This window comes from Ceratotherium simum, chromosome 32 (genome assembly GCF_057802395.1).
Source record: "Ceratotherium simum simum isolate JZ-2026a chromosome 32, ASM5780239v1, whole genome shotgun sequence".
Classification (NCBI taxonomy): Eukaryota; Metazoa; Chordata; class Mammalia; order Perissodactyla; family Rhinocerotidae; genus Ceratotherium; species Ceratotherium simum.
In genome coordinates this window covers 14,614,401-14,633,517 of record NC_141931.1, presented here as the reverse complement: position 1 = coordinate 14,633,517, position 19,117 = coordinate 14,614,401, and the positions used below count along the sequence as shown (strand labels likewise).

Below are 19,117 nucleotides of genomic sequence, written 5' to 3'. Positions count from 1 at the left end.
CCTTTGTCTTTATATTCAGTCTGTCTATGAAATCATCTCTCATGACTCACACCCAAATGGAAGTCTCTTTCCTCGAAACTCATGGCATTTATTGTCAAAAACTGTTAGTGGATACTTGATTTTATACTGAGCAATCACATCTCTTGTCTGTGCGTTTTTAGCTTGTATTATTGGTTAGCTCCTGATCAGGTGTCTGCATGCAAATATCTTATTTTCCCTAAACACACTATAAACGCCTTAAGTTCAGTACTGTGTTTTACATATAGGTTCTTAAATAGTAACTTTATCGGCTGACTGAATGCAGTTATCCCCACACGAATGCATTGATAGTTAGTATCTCCAATCATTCTCATTGTGGGAAACAAAGTAGCCAATAATGGGCTGAAGTCAAAAGAGGAAAAAAGAAAGACAAGAAGACAGCTTGTCACTCAAGAATCTGTATGCTGTGCCCCTTGTGGGGCGTACACTATAGAATAAGATCTATGAGGTCAACACAAACCCTTTGAGTTTCCTTGTGCATAGCACTTTGCTAGACATGGTAGATCAGTGGGGGACCAAGGGCAGGGCATTGGGAGCAGTCTGCCCAGGTGCAGGTAATAAGGGCACATGTTGTTTGTAGAAAATGGTAAAAGTATAATAACACTGACTAGATTAAGTTTAACTTTTCATTATCACTATGTACCAGAAATTCTAAATTGTGTTAAAAACTTTTGCTGATCTAAATTCTAAAGAGTGGATTCAGTTTCTGTTGAGTTTTACTAACGTAATATATATGTAAACATCAACTTTGCACAGTTTTATTACTTATCCTTTTGTAAACATTGCCTTCTACCTGGAGGTTAATTCAAAGAGCTCCCAGTTACACGCTTGGCCCCTGACAGCAGACTCAGCTGCGTGCATTCTTTTAGAGACTAAGTTCATAAGAGTCTGGAGTGCTTTGCACTTGTGCAGGCTCAGCGGGTCACCAGATAATACTACATATATCTATGTTAAAACAGTACATTCAAAACAAAGAATGGTAGCATTGTGGTTGTAAAGACAAAGAAACAGAACTTGAATTACTTTAATTCTGTTATTGCCAAGTGCAAATCATTCTCTGAACCTTGTGGTGTTCACTTATTTGGCAATATTCCTTCATGTGTTTTTTTCCCCTTTTTTCAAAATTACATTAATTCATTCTATTTTCCCTTTTTGTACAGGAATATTTATTTTTTATTTGCAATGTTTCTTACTGGCATGGTTACATCTATGAAGTTTAAAGCAGGAAGATTTTCACTGTCTGCATTTCTTTTCTGGCCGTTATCATTATTCATTTCCTTTCATGATTATTACTAAAAATAATGTTGTCTTATAGAGGAGGCAGATGTTACAAAAAGGATCTACTCCAGATGTCAGATATCTTCGGTACACCACTGCTGTGGCTGTTTCAGAGTTGAACAGGATATGCCACTTGACCCCAAGGACAAATACATAGAGTGGGACATATACGTACACTATATGTATGCAACCACATAAGCAACCACGCTGTGTGCTAAAATGCACCGAGATGGGGCCAGCCCTGTGGCTTAGCGGTTAAGTGCACGTGCTCCGCTGCTGGCGCGCACTGACACACCGCTTGTCCAGCCATGCTGAGGTGGCGTCCCACATACAGCAACTAGCAGGATGTGCAACTATGACATACAACTATCTACTGGGGCTTTGGGGACAAAAAGGGAAAAAAGGAGGAGGATTGGCAATGGATGTTACCTCAGGGCTGGTCTTCCTCAGCAAAAAAGAGGAGGATTGGCATGGATGTTAGCTTAGGGCGGATCTTCCTCACAAAAAGAAAATAAATAAATAAATAAAATGCACCGAGAAATATAGATAAATATAAAGAAATGTCTGAGACAGCACAGGAAAGTGAAAAGTGACTTCTAATCTATAGGTGGGAATCTGGAAAGCTTTCTTAGAAATAATGTGAAATGGATAGTATTTGTATAAGTCAATACGATGAAGTAAGTGGCCTCCCAGGTTAGGGGAATATGACAGGCAAAAGCTAACAGAGTGGGAAGCTATGGGATGGAGATAGAACTGAGAGAAGTATGGTTTGGCAGTGGTTCTCGGCCCTCACTGGACATCTGACTGACCTGAAAAACTTTTAAAAAATACACTCACCTGGACCCCAGCCAGAGATTCTGGTCAGTGGACTGAGGGAGGCCTCAACATCAGTACTTTTTTTTTAAATCTCCTCAGGTGATTTTATTTCTAGTCAGTCTGAGAACCACTGGGCTGTGAAAGAAAATAATGGACATTAAGTGTTTGAAATGTATTGAAATGAAATGTAAAAGATATTTCTTCCCATATTAAAGAGTTTGTACTCATTTAGCAGCCAGTGGAGAATCACTTCAGTTTTATTTTAAGAATACTTTAGTTTTCAGAAAATCATATGAATAATATGATGGTTTTGTTAATCTCAGTACATAGCTGTTCTCTACATGCTTTGGGACAATTTTCATCTTGGACGCATACCAACTATGTTATATTAACTAACTCTTGGGGATCGCCCATACGACAGTTCTAGAAGGAAGGTAACATACCAATGGCAAGTAGTAAGTATAGATTGGAGAAGAGGCAACTGCAGGAGAGTGGGACAACTAACACAGGAGGAAGAACAACCAAAATCGGATGAGCAGAGAATGCGTGAAAGAACACCCAGGCTTTGCTTCATACAAGAGTTATTGCCTGAATTTCTTGGCCAGCCCAGAAGACAGACAAATCAATTTGAGTTACTCTTTTTAAGTAAAAAGTGCCCTACAATTCATGAAGCAAAGAGGCACAGCCACAAACAGGAGTAGTTTACTGTAATTAGATTGCAAGTTTGTCTGGCCAGGGCCCAAAGCCGTAGTGTTCCCCTATAGGTAGGGTTGCCAAATAAAATATAGGACACTCAGGTAAATTTGAATTTCAAATAAAAAATGAGTAATTTTTTAGTATAAGTATGGCCCATGAAGTAGAGTTTTAAAAAATTATTTGTCATTTACCTGAAATTCAAGTTTAACTAGTGACCTGTGTATTTTATTTGCTAAATCTGGCAACCCAGACTTATAACTGTTAAGACTGAAATAATATTCAACACAGGGCCGGCCCCGTGGCTTAGCGGTTAAGTGCGCGCGCTCCGCTGCTGGTGGCCCAGGTTCGGATCCCGGGCGCACATCGACGCACCGCTTCTCCGGCCATGCTGAGGCCATGTCCCACATACAGCAACTAGAAGGATGTACAGCTATGACATACAACTATCCACTGGGGCTTTGGGGGAAAAAATAAATAAATATAAAATTAAAAAAAAATTCAACACAAAATAAGGAGAATAGAGAATAATTTGTATTTAGAAGTATGAAAAAGAGAAAAACTCTATTCCACTGAACAGTCAACCTTTATCAAAGCTAAATTTGGAAAGGTTGACTCTGCTGGACATGTGTTAAGTTCCCACAAAGGTCTGCTGGAGACACAAGGAAGGTCAAAGTTGAGTGTTTTTTCTTCCTCTCACTTTTAAAGAATGCTCCTGTTTGAAGAGACCTTAGAGAATCATCACCTTCGCTATTCAAAGTGTGTTGTGTGGACCAGCAGCCTCAACATCACCCAGGCCCTTGTTAGAAATGCAGAGTCCCAGGCCTCCCCGACCTACTGAATCAGACTCTGTATCTTAACGAGATCCTGTGTGATTTGTATGCACAGTCAAGTTTGAGAAACGCAGATTTAGTTCTATAGTTGCCAAACACATGCGCTGAGAAGATATAGGATCCATAGGCTCCCTCAGGGCTCAGAGTGGGTACACATGGGTCCCTCCATCACAATGAAGGAAAACCTACTCTTTGTGATCCTGTTCCAGCTTCCAGGTAACATCTCATTGGAACAAAGTGTTTGTGGCTTAAAATTTTTTTTAATTAGAAAAGAAAAGAAAAGAAGCTTGAAAAACAATAATCCAGTTCATTTCATTTCCCAAAGGGGGAAAGTGAGTAACAAAGAAAACATGTGACTTTGCCTGAGTCCTGTGCTGGGAAGTGACGGGACCGCGATGCTGTCCAAGCCTCGTGATCCCAGACTCTTTCCACTTCCCCACTGTGCACTGAAGAAAGCAGCACCAAACACCAGAAATTTCGGAACAACTGCTTGTCAAGTGCCATCAAGCACCACCGGTGTCTTCTAGCTAGGCCTTGAGTTTCAAAATCAGCCCCTTTTCTCTCGTACTCATGCCTCGTACCTTCCTTCAAGGGTTCATTTAATCCGCAAAAAGCACTATCTGCTCTGCTCTCTGAGCTTGAAGAGAGGTCTCCAGCTGCAGTGTGTGTACACTGCTAACTGAGGGTGCCCTGCAGGTTTGTTTGTGGATATTTCAGCTAATTATCTTGCCACAGACCATTGAGACAGATCTGGATGACTGTTCAATTAATAGTACCGAAGGAGTAATTAGGGAGAATACCTGCTTGCAAGGCGCCCCCAGTGCCGACATATCCGTGTGAACGTTTACTTCTGAATGTGATTAATCACATAAATAATTCCCAGAAATGAAATTAAAGATCACCCACGCATCACGCTCAGTAATATTTTAAGGCATCTCTGCCTGAATCTCTGCAGTGGATTAACACTACTGTCTGGTTTGAATTTTTCAATTTTCAGCATCCATTCTGCTCTGTTAGCAAGTGACCCTGTGGCCCCTATCAGTTTCTGTAACAATTTGAATTAGTCATTCTAAAACCAACACAGATTTGAAAATATCTGAGCCTCGAGGAAGAAGTGTAAATACTGGGCTGTGACCCATCACACTTCATGGCAGAGCCAGACATGATGACCAGGTTTCTAGGCCCCTTTGTCCTCTGGATAGATGCCTCATATTAGAGCACCAACATTAAAGATTTTCCTATGAGAACTAAGTATTCAATTATTCTGTTACAGTCATAGAACTGCCTTATTATTTTCATTTATAAGGAAATCTTTGAGCAACTGCATAGAAAAGCAATTTCAGTTAGGACTAATTTGTATAGATTTCCCTTAAACTTAGGAATCCTAAAAGTTAGTGGAGAAAGTCAGGAGGGACAATGATCAGAAGAACCACAATACGGAGGAGTTTTTTAAATCATTATTTTTTCCCCAATGTCAGCGTCAGTTGTTTCAGGCAAGCAAGTACAAAGATTCTACAATTTTAGAGGACAAACCCTTAGCTATCATTTTACAAATGAGGAAACAAAGGCCCAGAGAAACCAGGTGATGTATTTAAGATCACATAATTGATTCACGATATGAGAAAGTATTCTAGAAAGAAAGCAGAATATTGATAAAGTTATTACTCTTTGTTCAACATTTTTAGGGGTAAGATTGAGACATCAACGAATTATAAAAGAATGTAAAATTGGATGAAATTTTTAAAACCCCAGTTACATGGTATTTGTTAGATTTCATTATAAATTTTCAGGTATTATTATGGAAAATGTTTTTTCTTTTAACCTAGTCAAAAACTATAGGAGTAAGTATAAATTTTTTTGTTTTGCACAAACAAAATAGTTTTCTTGAATAATTTTATAGTTGGATTATACCTATTCTATTTTGTTCATGTTTAGAATGTTTATTTGAAACCTATATCAAATCTTACGTCGATGTATTTTCCTCACCTTTCCAACCTACACTGAAAATCCCTTTCTTCTGAAGTGGTTTTTATCTCCCGTATGAACCAGAAACCATGTTGTATACCTTTCTTTGGTCATATGTCCTTCAACACAGCATCTACCACTGTTCTAGACATTTTAGGTGTTTAGTGAATAATTTGTGCATTCTTTTTGACCCAGTAATTCCACTTCTGAGAATTTATAAAAGGAACTAATCAGAGATATTCCCATCAGGTTAGCAGGAAAGATACTCATCATGACACTATTTATATTGTCAAAAACATTGGAAAAAACCTCAAAAACAAATTGACTATATAAGTCATGATTTAGTTATAAGTAGTATACTCTACAGACATTTAAAATAACTTTGTAGAGGGATAGTTCACGAATTTTTTTCAGTGTGTACTTAAGTGGAACAAAAGGAGTTCATAAAACAGTATGTGCAATGATTTAATGCTCCTAGAAATGCATGTAAGTGATGTACACTGATAATTGAACCAAATTATGTGTGAGTGATGAGATCTCTAGTAATTTTAAATGTTGTTGGGGTGCTTCTATATTTTTTTCCTACAACGAGTAGTAAAAATATCAAGAGAAATTTTCTTTAAGGCTGTGTAATTCAGAAAATAAGTTAGTATTGTGTTAACAGAGGAAGCTTCACTGTCCAACATTTATGTACTCTCGATTTTGAGAACCTCTGTGATAAGCTTGCAAAGTACATGATAAACATTATCAATAATCCTGCAATCTTTTCACCTAAGAGAATTATTAACTTAGTATTTCTGCTTTCTTAACAGAATACTGAATTTGCTGGTAATGTTACATTTTTAAGACTGAAATAAAAATAAAACCATGTTCACAAATTTCGGATGAGTTATACACAAACCATTGATTTTTAAGAACTAATTTCTATATTAGGGAGAGTTAACTTTGGAGGTAGATAGACCTCATTTTAAATCTTGGCTCTGCCAGTTTGTAGCTTTAAGTGTCTGTGCAAAATGTAAATGATTGAGTTGTGTGTATTAAATGAGATCATGTACGTAAATCACTTAGTACAAAGTATGAAATACAATTAAGAGCTTAATAAAATATAACTTTCACAAGCATCATCATCAACATTCTCATGATCTGCATTACTTTTTAGTGAAGAGTCACTTTATAGCACAATACCTTTACATGCTGAGTTGTAAATTAGTGCCAGTTCCCAGGGCTATACTTGCCAGCCAGACCCATAGGCCACGTGGGCCTTGGAAAGGTGGAGATTCGGAGCAAAGACTTAGTGGTTCTTCTTGACTCAGAGAAGGACTAGGGCAGTTGTGGCTTCAGAAGCCCAGGTGTGAAATCACTGAAACCAGAGTGGAGGTTATAAATAACGAGCACAGTGGCATATTGGCGTTTTCCCACAAACAGGAGTGACCATGAGTTACAGTGTCCATCTCCCTAGAGATGCTTACTATATTTCATTGATGATGATTTTTACTTCCAACAAAGGCACACTATTTTGCTATTTAGCCCTCTCTTAGTTTTAACTTCTTCTTTTGGAAAATAAGGATGGTTCCATTACACTTACCTCATGGGACTTAATCAGCTAATAAATATAAAGCATTCTGACCACATAATGTTATATAGACAGCACATGATATTATTAATAGGCAGAATGCAATTACCTTGATTGGTATTTTTCCAGAAAGTAGAGCTAATACTCATTCCTATCTGTTGTGAAAACTCTTCTACAGCCATTAATCATTGATAGGGAAATGTAATTGGCAGATCTAGAAAGCTGCCAAGAGCTGGTATATCTACACTGATATTTAACATTTTTCTCAATAAAATTCTTTGGATAGAAATAAACTTCCTTTAATATTTCTTGTCTTATTTACTCCAAAATTGCAGGCAGTCTGATAACTGGAGTAATAGTTTCTAGTATCATTGTGGCTGGCCATGAAATGCATTTTACTGTCTTCTGCTACTGTAACTTAATTATTCATTTCAGCACTTCTATTTGTAAATCACAGGTTTGTTTGATGGACGGAGTGCTGGGGAGAAATGTGCTCCTTTTGTGAATACAAATAACCTGTATTTTAGGACGTGTGCAAAAAAAAATGTGTCTACGTGTGCATTTATTGAGTTCATAAGCTCAAGACTGTCCACGCCCTGTGATGTTGTATTCAGTTTTCAGAGCATGACATCTGTTAATTTTTAAGCCCGAAAAGTCACATATGGGAAATCTTAGATTTAAGAAATAATTTCTTAAGATATTAAGTGATTTTTCTTTTAGTTTATTTACTAGGAAGTCTAGCACCTAATTTGAAATACACTTCTAAGAACTGTGCATAATTTTATGGGCTTATGTTTTTGAGTGAATTAATAAATATAATGAAGTGATATCATTATTGACTTCTAGAGAAGAGAAAGTATCAGTGGCTATATATTAAGAAGACTTTGGGGCCAGCCTGGTGGCGCAAGTGGTTAGGTGGGCGCGCTTCGCTGCGGCGGCCCAGGGTTCACCGGTTCGGATCCCAGGCACGCACCAACGCACTGCTTGTCAAGCCATGCTGTGGCGGCGTCCCATATAAAGTGGAGAAAGATGGGCATGGATGTTAGCCCAGGGCCAGTCTTCCTCAGCAAAAAGAGGATGATTAGCAGATGTTAGCTCAGGGCCGATCTTCCTCACAAAAAAAAAAAAAAGAAGATATAGGCTCATTTTTGCCTAGTTATATTTGGGCACTTATAGAATCTTTTAGACATAAATATGCATAAGTCATAAACCTTGCCTTTAAGAAGCTCTCAATCTTATGGGACAGGTATGGACTGTCACCTGAGAGGTGCTGATCGTACCATAATGGAGATGGAAACACTGGACTTTGTGGGTATATAATTTCAACCATGGCAGTAATGAGATAATTTCATGTGTTACTAAATTTAATTCAGAAGTTAATCTAAAATATTTGGCAAATATATTTTTCTTGTTATGTGATCATCACCCTGGTGATCATTATTTTTTCATTTTCTCTTTTAGAGACGCCCAAGCAGATGGCCTGCGATGAAGTTTCGAAGAGGTTCTGGCCATCCTGCCTATGCTGAAGTTGAACCAGTGGGAGAGAAAGAAGGTTTTATTGTATCAGAGCAGTGCTAAAATTTCTAGGACAGAACAGCACCAGTGCTGGCTTACAGGTGTTAAGACTAAAATTTTGCCTATACCTTTAAGACAAACAAACACACACACACACACACACACGCACGCAAAGGAGCCCTAAGCTGCTGTAGCCTGAAGGAGACAAGATTTCTGGACAAGCCCAGCCCAGGAAGGGTATAAGAAAAACTAAAACTTATACAAGATATCATTGACCACTGAACATAGAATTCCCCAGTGGAATGACATCGCTAGTTCACTCAGAACATCTCCTGTGGACTTATCAGAAGTGTGACAAGATTACAATGCTATTGGTTTAGGTGCAGGGTTGCGAAGGGATCGAGAAAAAAAATAAGAAAGCTTTAGTTCACGAGGGATCTACACTTTGGTTCAAATTTGCTTCTCTGATGTCTCAAAGATAACTGTGTTCCAAAGCCTGAACGCTTTCACTCAAAAGAGCAATGATGAATGTTTCAAGATGGCTGAGAAAAATAGCTCATGCAGGAGCAAAAGCAAACACAGAATAAGCGATTTTCTATCTTTTCACCAGATGTGCGGCAAAAGGATTTTGTTTTTCTGGTCCAGCTCCACCTGTTCCAACGAGTTCATTACTTTATAGGGTGAATCTTTTATCTGTACAGGAGGCTCACAGACTATGCCTCCCTCTTCCTTATTAATCAATGCCCTTTCTCTGAGCTGTGACAGAATTTCCAAACTTTTAGCTAAAGATTAGGAAAGAGGCAGTGGCAGATGAGGTTTTCCGTTCTCCTGCCTAAGAACAAAACATCTGATTTGTTTTACGAAGAGTTGCCTCCATTTCCCAACTGTGAAGTCCTATGAAGCCACAGTTGCTCTTGGCTGAAGGAAACAAAAGGAAACAATACAAAGAGTTCCTTGATGGTTTTTGAAGCAAAAATGTTAAGGGATTCTAAACATAGGGTTTTTGTTTTTTTTGTTACTTTTTGCCATTTCAGTACTATACGCCCATTTTATTGTCGATTCCTAAGAAGCCATTCAAGTCAGCATATCTCTGGCGAGAAAAAGATTGAAAGAACCCTGCTGAATCATACAGTAATTTTCTTTAAAGCACATAGTAGTTACATAAATATATATATAAATATATTTTTGTTTATAACTAACACAAGGCAGGCTCTTGTGACTCTAAGAGTGCATTTTGTCATCAAGACAAGAATGCAAGATGCATTACTGCATACTTCCATAGAGTTGTAAAATAATCCTTAATATTAGAATATTTTTATGTCACTTAGCAAAAGTGGTTCAATTAATTGCAGTGCCGATCATTTTCCTGCCAATTTGAGCCACTGTTTCATTCCTATCAACCCCTTCCCTCCCTGGCTAAATGAAGCAGATGCAAAAACTCCTTAGATGGATCTGTCATTTGCCCTATAATCACAATCCAAATTTCCAAATTTCCCCCTGAATGAAAAAAAGAAAAGCATCCCTTGAAGAGGAAAGTGGTTAATTTATATACTGAGCTCCCAAAGTTTAAATGTGGGTACTGTGAGTACAATTTCATCAACAACTTGACCCATGAAACTTACATCCTGTGCCAAGAAGCTGTTGGTTCTTGTAGGATACAGTGTCCAACATTTGCAGATTCGGGTATAAAGAAGCAGAGACGTCTCTTACGCAGCACTTTACTAACAGCTTAGCATCTGTACACGGTGTCTACATTGAATGACATCAGTCCACTAACCGAGTATCATATTTATCGTCACAATTGTCTGATGTAAACTAGTGCCATTTTCCATCATATGTATTTTGCTTTACATTTTTTAGTACCCGATGAGGGTGGCAATTTAACCTACTTAGTTAATAATTGCAAAAAAAATTGACAAGCAAGGTGATTGAAGAATGTGATGACAATCTCTCTGCTGTAGTTACCTTCAGTTTATATGAAATATGCCAACTTATTTCTCATGGAGTAGGTTTGATCAGATAGCAATAAGCAAATGACTTGCCAATGTAACTGGTGCAACTGGTATTCTACAAAGACATAAGGAGCACACAGACGATTCCTTTTAGGATAAGATGACGCTTCTTTCACTAGCTTTTGTGGCAGGTGTGGCTTCCAATAGCAGTTGCTTGACAGTTGTATAAATCCTGCATATATATCCAACTCCTTACACAATTCTTTGAAGTAGTAATGTTATCTTTATACCCTTCCGTTTTCCATTTTTGATTCAAAAATATTGACAACTCTGTAGAAAAACATAAAACTCTCTGAATTCTTCAGTGAACGAAAGCACCAAGGAAGAGGGAAAACTTTTGGGAAGTAAAACTGCTGCTGGCGTGTGGGAAAACCTCCTCACAGAACTAGGAGTTAAAAGTGGTGAGAAGTTTCTGTTGTATATGAGTCTTTTAGTGGTAAGGGGAAAGGGTGGCTGAATCCCTTTTTTAAAGAAACTTTCATTCTATTTTATACTTCTGGTTTGTTTTTGGTGCCCATTTACTACAAAGGAAGAGCAAACACACAGTTTCTGGAAATTCCGAATGGACGCTGATGCTTTGGATTTTACATGTGGTGTGTATTAGAAAGGAAGCATCTGTATGTTAATTAATATACTATAACATAGTAGAGACAGAATAACAAAAATTTTAAAAATTAAGAACAGCAAAGGAACACATACAAACTTCTGGAGAAATCAGGTAGGTGGTGCTACAGAGGAAGTTAGTTATTTCACCTTAATTATTTGTAAAAATAATATTCAGTGATTAGATAAAGGTATTAAAAGTCAAGAAAAATATCTTAAGCCAATCAGATAGCACTGACCAAAATGTTGGGTTTTTTTATGAAGGGTTTGGACTTCAAGATATACTAACAAATAGAAAACTAAAGATAAATGATAACATACAATTTACCCCCAATTATTATTTTAGTTGGAGATACCTAGGGCATTTGCTAATCTCTCACATGAAGCTTCTAGAACTATGCTGTCCAATATTATATCCACTAACCAAATGTGGTTATTTGAATTTAGTTAATTAAAATTAAATAAAAATCCAGTTCTTCAGTGACACTAGCCACATTTCAAGTGCTCAATAGCCACATGTGGCATATGGCTACCAGATTGGACAACACACAACATTCCCATCATCACAGAAAATTCCGTTACACAGTCCTGTAGAAGCAGTCTTTCCTTCTAATTCCTTCTCCTTGAAGAAAAAGGAGGAGGAGGAAAAAGAGAAGATTTGCTAGTTCTTGGGCATATTCTAAGCATTTTTGATCTCAGAGAGGCAGCATGGAGTAATGAAAGAATACCAGCTGACCCAGCATTGAGGCTTCACTATTTTATTTTGGGAAAATCACTTTAACCTCCAGGAGTCTCAATTTGCAATTTGGGGAAATAAAAATATTTTTGTCCTGTCTTCCTTGCAAGATTATTATTATGGAGACTGACTAAATGTACAGATGGACAGACTTTTAAAACTTTATGTCCATGTAACCCATATAAAGCACATCTGTTGGTCCAGTACCAGCATAAATTTGCATTCAGAGGGAGAAAAGTCCATCAATCCAGAAAGCATTCAAAGACAATCAAATCGATACATTTCTTGAGACAATGTCAGAGGAGAATACATTCAAAATACATAGAAAATTGATTAAGTTCCTTTTTTCCATCTTAATATTTTCTCTTAATATTTCCTCTATACGACATCTCTCTGAGCTGTCTCTCCTCTCCCACTCCAGCGTGCCCTGTGTGCATGCTTCAGCTGGCTCAGTTCTTTCCGGTGGAGTCATTTAGCCTCTCTGGTGTCTTCTAATTTCCCAGTTTACTCTTCACAGCAAAGGGAAGCCCAGGTGCTGACCAGCAGTCTTCTCTTTAGAAGGAAATACCTCAAGCACAAATAATTTCAAATATTTATTTTATCCCCGGTAACATGAATATAAGGGGCTGTCACATTAAACTATAAATATGTGAAACAATTTTAAATGTAAAAATTTGTAAATGCAGACTATAGAAAAAGAAATTAATTTCAATTATGCTAATATGCAGATAATATATATTCTCAGGTTAGTATAATTTATTAGTTTTTGGCAAAAAATTCTTGTTTCCTCATTCTGAAGGACTATAAATTTGGTAACGCCCCTGGTGTCTACTGTCCATTTGGGAAAAAATTTTGTTAGAATCCATGCCTTGGTTCAAGACATTTCTATTCCATGATAAGAAATTAATATTTGAATTCTTAAAAATAGATCCTGTGCTTATGGGATATGAGGGTTCTCCCTCCTGTGAAATGTTATTTTGCTTTGTATTTCTTCAGGCATTTTTCAGATGTTTTATTATGACTTGCCCTACTAATTCCAAAAGATTGCTCATGCTTTTTCTTTCCTGCTGCACCCCACCACGCCCCACGAACATCAGCATCCACGCGCCAGAATCATGGGAGGCATCTAATCCAACCTTCTCATTTCACAGATCAGAAAACTGAGGCCCAGAGAGAGACGGTAATTTTCCCAGTATCAGAACTAGGTCTTGTACTTAAAACTCCTGACTCGTTATTTTTGTTCCGGTTCTCCTGGCCTAGACCCCTTCATCAGCACTAAAGGCCAACCAGGCAGCTTAGAAGCCACACTCCATCTAAAGGCAAACTTTATTTGCTGCGTTGACTATCTGCTCTGTCCTATAATATAGAACATTGGACCACGCTTCCTCTATCATTTTGCTGTCGTAAGAATGGTGCCATTTTTATAACAACCAGTGATTTCAAGTTCTAGCTATTCCAGAGTTTTTCTTTGGTTTTGCACGTCCCTTCCCCCGTGGCCATCTAAATTAGCAATGCCATTTAAAGTTGTTCTCCTTTTGTTTCATTTCTTCCCAAATGTACCTGAAAACCAATAATCTTCATAGCATATTTTCTTACAACATATATAATCACAACTTTTATTTGCTTTTTAAACTATGTGAACATTTTTGCCCTAAAAAAGATTTTTTGAGCAAATATTATGAGGTCTGTGGCGTCATCTATTATATACTCATATTACGTCGTGTTTGTGAGCACTTTACATTTTACAGAGCACTTTGAGGCATCCCTTTGTTTGTTAGTTCATTCAGCCACTCAGTTCACTTAGATATTTGTTAAGCACCTACTGGAACAAGTTCCTGTGTGAGTTCTGGTGGTTTATAGTGATAATTACAAATAGTGAGAGATCAGGCATGTCCACTGATAACTGTAATATGGTGAAATCCTCAAACACAACTTTGCAAGGAGGTAGGATCGATATTACTCTATTCAAATTTCCAATTCCGATTTTCTTTTCTACGTAGACAGGAAAATATCAAGTATCTGCCTGAAGAATGTTTCTGAAATATGATACGTCTGTGCTGTTTGCTCTGTTTCAAATGATCTGTTAATTTTATTTATGAGAAGAAAAGTTACTCATCCAAAGTTGTCGCAGACCCAGGAGGACTTTCCAGGTCACTTGAATTCTTTCTGACCAGATGTAATAGTTCACTTTCTTGCACCAATATTTCTGTTGTGGCTTTTTGAATTAACAAAATCATAAAGTATTCCAGAAGTCCTAGTATATCAAAGGGACATTTGCACTTTACGTGTGTGTGGTTGTTTGTCATTTATTAGACTGTCTCTAGTTTTCTCAGCCTCGGCACTATTAACATTTTGGGCCCCATAATTCTTTGTTGGGGTGGAGGGAGTGGTCCCATGCGTTGTAGAATGTTTGGCAACTTCCAGGCTTCTATTGAGTATATGCCAGTAACTCACATACACACATTCCCCAGTTGTGACAACGAAAGATGTCTTCAGACATTGCCAAATGTCCCCTGGGGTGGGATTGGGAAAACTACTGGATTAGCTAGTGAGCAAAATGTATCAGGAGAAAAAAAAACACGTTTTTTTTTCTCTTGTCACTTAATCTTCATTATAGACACATTTCTATTTACAATAAGACTTGGAATCAAACTCTTTGAATGAGAAGAGACTGTGAAAGTCACTAGTTCCACCACCACCCAACATCATCCTTATCTATTTCTCCATCTCTTGGTTTTACAAATTTATTGAGGGAAGATCGGAAGATTGGTTATCTCTGGAAACTTGGGACTTGACTTTTTCATAGCCAGAGATAAGGCTGCTCGGTAATTATGCTTTGCTGCTGTCATAGCCACTGCAGTGGTTTTCACTTCAGGATGGGGACTTGGGGTCACCCAGCTTCAGTATCTCAGACTTTGCTTTGAGGAGTTTTCTTTTGGTCATTTCATACATCTGCAAATCTTATTCCTTCATCTTTACCTTCAAAATGTGCAGAGAAGTTGAGATTGGTACTTCTAATTTTAAGCATATCTGAATGAACTTGCGATTTCTGATACTGATTTTTTATTATCACTCTTTGGGGAAAAAAAATTTGACTGTCCCAAGTAATTGAAAATTGGAAATTTCAGAGTTGGAATATTTAAGTCTGTCAAGCCGAAGTTCCTACTAATTTGATGTGCCTTATGTCAGTTTTCTGTAGGGTCGGTGATTTCCTATGATTAACACTGAATCCGATCAGTTTGTACTTGTGTCTATTCTGCACCAATTGGAAAACTTGGTGAAATTATACAAAGACAAGCCCTTAAGAATATTTGTAGAGGGATGGCCCCATGGCTTGGCGGTTAAGTGCGTGCTCAGCTGCTGGCGGCCCGGGTTCGGATCCCGGGCGCGCACTGAGGCACTGCTTCTCCGGCCGTGCTGAGCCCGAGTCCCACATACAGCAACTAGAAGGATGTGCAGCTATGACACACAACTATCTACTGGGGCTTTGGGGGGAAAAAATAAATAAATAAAATCTTAAAAAAAAAAAAAGAATATTTGTAGAAATGACAACAACCCCCCAACTGAATATATCAAGCCTCCCTTTATTCCTTTTCCTAGAAGACCAACCCAGATTTGAAAGCATTTGTAATTATTTACTACAAGTGGCTACTATGGATACACAGTTGAAAACCTTGATTGTGAAGTCTAAGGCTATGGAATATTGACAAGCACACTCTGAGCTCTCATAAGACAATGATGGAACTCAGAACACTCCAACCTAGGAGACCCTCAAGTGTATATATAATCTTCTACTCTTCCACTGTCATATCAGACGGTATGATGTTACTTAATATTTTGATTAAGTAGATCTTCTAATTTCAACTTAAATTGTAACATATCTGCCTAATTATTGCCTGACATAACTTTTAAACCATCCAGTGCCCACTGCTCTCACAATGGTTATTGCAAAGAAGTAAGATGATAATCATTCCAGTAAGATCATATAATTTCTTGAATCAATTCTCCATAAAAGTTTATAGAATGCATCATCATTGGCTTCTCAATAATACATTTATTATGAATGACCAAATTATGTCTAGAGAAATAAAATGCTCAAAACTTGTTGTAAATGAATTTCCAGATCACAGTTGACACTGAAAGATTCTATTACTTTAAATCCAGAATAAAAGGCTGGAAAAAAATTAATGCAAATCATACGCTGGTACTCATCTTTTTCTAATTTCTAACATTGATTAACATTTGAGAATGAGTAAAAAAAAGAAAAATCCTCTCCTAATGGAATAAAGCAAAAAAATTTAACTTGGCAGACAGTGATATATTCATTTTGATTTCAATTGAAAAAGCTCAGTGATTTCTCTCATTCCCACTAGAGTGTTTATTTTTAAAAACAGTCGCTCTTTTCCCTAGCGTTACAAAAAGTATACATTCATGACTGACATTATCACTTACTGATCATGCAGCTGTAAATCTTTTGTGCCTATTGAATAGATACCTAGCATGAAACTAATTTTAGAAGTTTGCTATGTGGGAAGGGGTATAAACATAGTGAGTGGATGGGGATGATTCATGGAAAAAATAAAGATCAAAATACGCTCTCAAGCAGAGTTTTCAACTTCTTCAGAGCAGTGTGCAAATAAATATTCAGTGAGGATCAGCGGGAATGTAGGTCATTCAGACATTCAGACACTGGGGCACAGATCCTGCAAGTGGTGCTAGGAAATAAGTGACATAGAGAAAGTCAAGGATGTCCCCAATTAATCTAAAACTCAGCCATCATCCCCCTGTACCTCTCCTATGGCACCAATCCCAAAATCATCAAGACCCTTGCTCTAGGGAATTGAGTTACCTATGGTCAAGTAATGACCCAAAAAGAGACTTTCCATTTATCTCCCTCTGACTTACAAGGCACTTTCTCTGGTTCCCTTATACCAGAGACCATGAGACAGCCAATCACATACAGGCAATAAAATACAATAAAAATGAAAATAATTTTCCTGACCAAAGGATAAGAGAGGGCTTTTTCGACTGTAGACCCACAGCTGGATCTCTGTGAAGTTTGACCATCTCGGGACTCGAGTTCAAGTACTATTGTCTAGACGTTGCAGTCAAGTCTAAGCAACCATTTTAAAGGTGGTTTGAACAAAAATATACTCAGATTGCCATATTTTTAGCAGGGAAATAAAAACTCAAATTAAGTGTCCTCCACCAGGCTACTCTGAAAATACCATTAAGTGAAATCAGAGCTTTCCTTGCTAAGAAATGTTAAAATCATTTTAGGGACATGAATTAAATCTGGTTAGACACAGACATTCTGTGTATATTATAAGTAGATCTTGGGGCCCTAGCTGAGAAGGTGAAGGTCTCTTCATGGGTTGGTCAAAACAAATCTCTCATTTGCCGCATTTGCGGCATTTGGACAGTGCCTGGGAAGTACATTATTTTCAGGAGAAAAAAAGAAACAGCCTTTTTTGCATGCCAGCTGGGATCATGGGAACTTCCAATGCCAGGAATTTACTACTGTTTCTGGTAATTCTGCTTGTAGTCATTTGAAATGTTCAAGTGTGAAAAGAGAAGTTGGGCACCCAGGGGGCTGTCTGTGTTTTATACCAGTTGCACCAGCACACAGAATATTTGTGAATGCATTTCGAAGTTGGTATAATTGTACCCTTTGTCCGAATCACAAAGCTCACTGTGGTGCTGCTGAACGAGAACACTGGGGAGAGTCTGACCCTCTAAACCCAGTCACCCCCAAGCAAAAGGAAAGACTGTGGGTGAGCACAGCACATTGCCAGTTCTTTTCTCAGTTTTCCCAAGCCCTGCACGTCACATCAAGGACAGGTCTTTCAGGTGAAGGTTAATTTCGCAGAGGTTTTCCAAAACTTCATTTAACACTGGGCTTGGTAAACAGATTGTTTTGAATTTACTCCAGTCCTCCGGGCATCATTCCTTTTTCCTCTGCCATGTCAATGAGACATTCCGAGGCTGCGTTCTTTCGTGTTAGAATAACATACACATACTTCACGATGACCTCATGCTTGACGTACCTGAACCTGCAAATGTAAAAATGATTGTATGTGAATTTGCACTAACGGTGTCTGATAGCAGAAGAGGCGTGACCTTTACTGAAATCCGCTGTTGAAATTCAGTCATTCAGATGCTACGTACTTCTGTAAGCTTCTTGATTATTTTCACTGTAAGATTAATTATCTAAGTTTGAATGTATTTCCTTACAGTCCATTAATTTGCCATCTATCTTTTACCTGGGAATCATGATGATTGCAATAATTCATTAAAGTTTTCTTCACACACCTTCTTAAACCAAGTTTTTCTGCAATTCTTCTGGTTCTCCTTACAGTATGTGGGAAATCTTTTTTTTTTCCTAGTAATAATTTTGTAAGAAAGCCAGTGTATCGACTGCTCTGGTGACACAATTTATCTTGAAAGGTCTGGAAGCTGGTGGTGACCAAATGTTGCCTGTGTTCTCTCTGTTGATTGTTCTTTTTGGAATTAAATCATGTTTTTTCACTTTCAGTTGGAGTCAACAAATTTGGGATTTTACAAAGGGGAGAAGGGAGCAATTTGTGTAATACTGCTGTCATATTTGACTACATATTAAAAACAATAAATGATCATTTTGTTTTAATTTCTTAAATACTTTTACCCTTGTCTTTCAACATATTTTTGTTTCCTTTTCACCGTTAGTTTTCAAAATGTTTTAGCTGTTGTGAAAGAAAATCTGTGTGCAGTGTTCAGAGCCATAGGCTAATGACAGGATAGAAAATCCTTTTGCTTCTAAACCTGCCCTGCTGTGGGGACTGATGCCAACTAGAGTGAACTGTAGAAAATGAAAGACCTAGAATGTCATAGTGTGTAAGTGGCTGAAGATGTGGTCCCTGCCGACAACCCACAGAGCCCAATGCAGAGTCCTTCCAGATCAGACAGGTGAGACTTTAGCTGCCAGTTTAAATCCTAGTCCAGAAATAAGCCAAGGTGTTCAGTTCAGCTCTTGCCTCTGTCACTAGTCTTGGTTTATGAACTCCAATGACTTTCC

At 37.9% G+C, this 19,117-nt stretch overlaps 1 protein-coding gene across 1 annotated transcript in view; it reads left to right on the top strand.

The window, feature by feature from the left end:
* The window catches only part of PLXDC2 (plexin domain containing 2), a 430,861-nt gene extending 412,143 nt beyond the window's left edge, over positions 1-18,718 (top strand). The window contains exon 14 of the mRNA XM_004425310.3: positions 8,659-18,718. Coding sequence (XP_004425367.1) covers positions 8,659-8,775 — 117 coding nt within the window. The 3' untranslated portion in view covers positions 8,776-18,718. The remainder of the gene's footprint in view (positions 1-8,658) is intronic.
* The last annotated feature ends 399 nt before the right edge of the window (positions 18,719-19,117 follow it).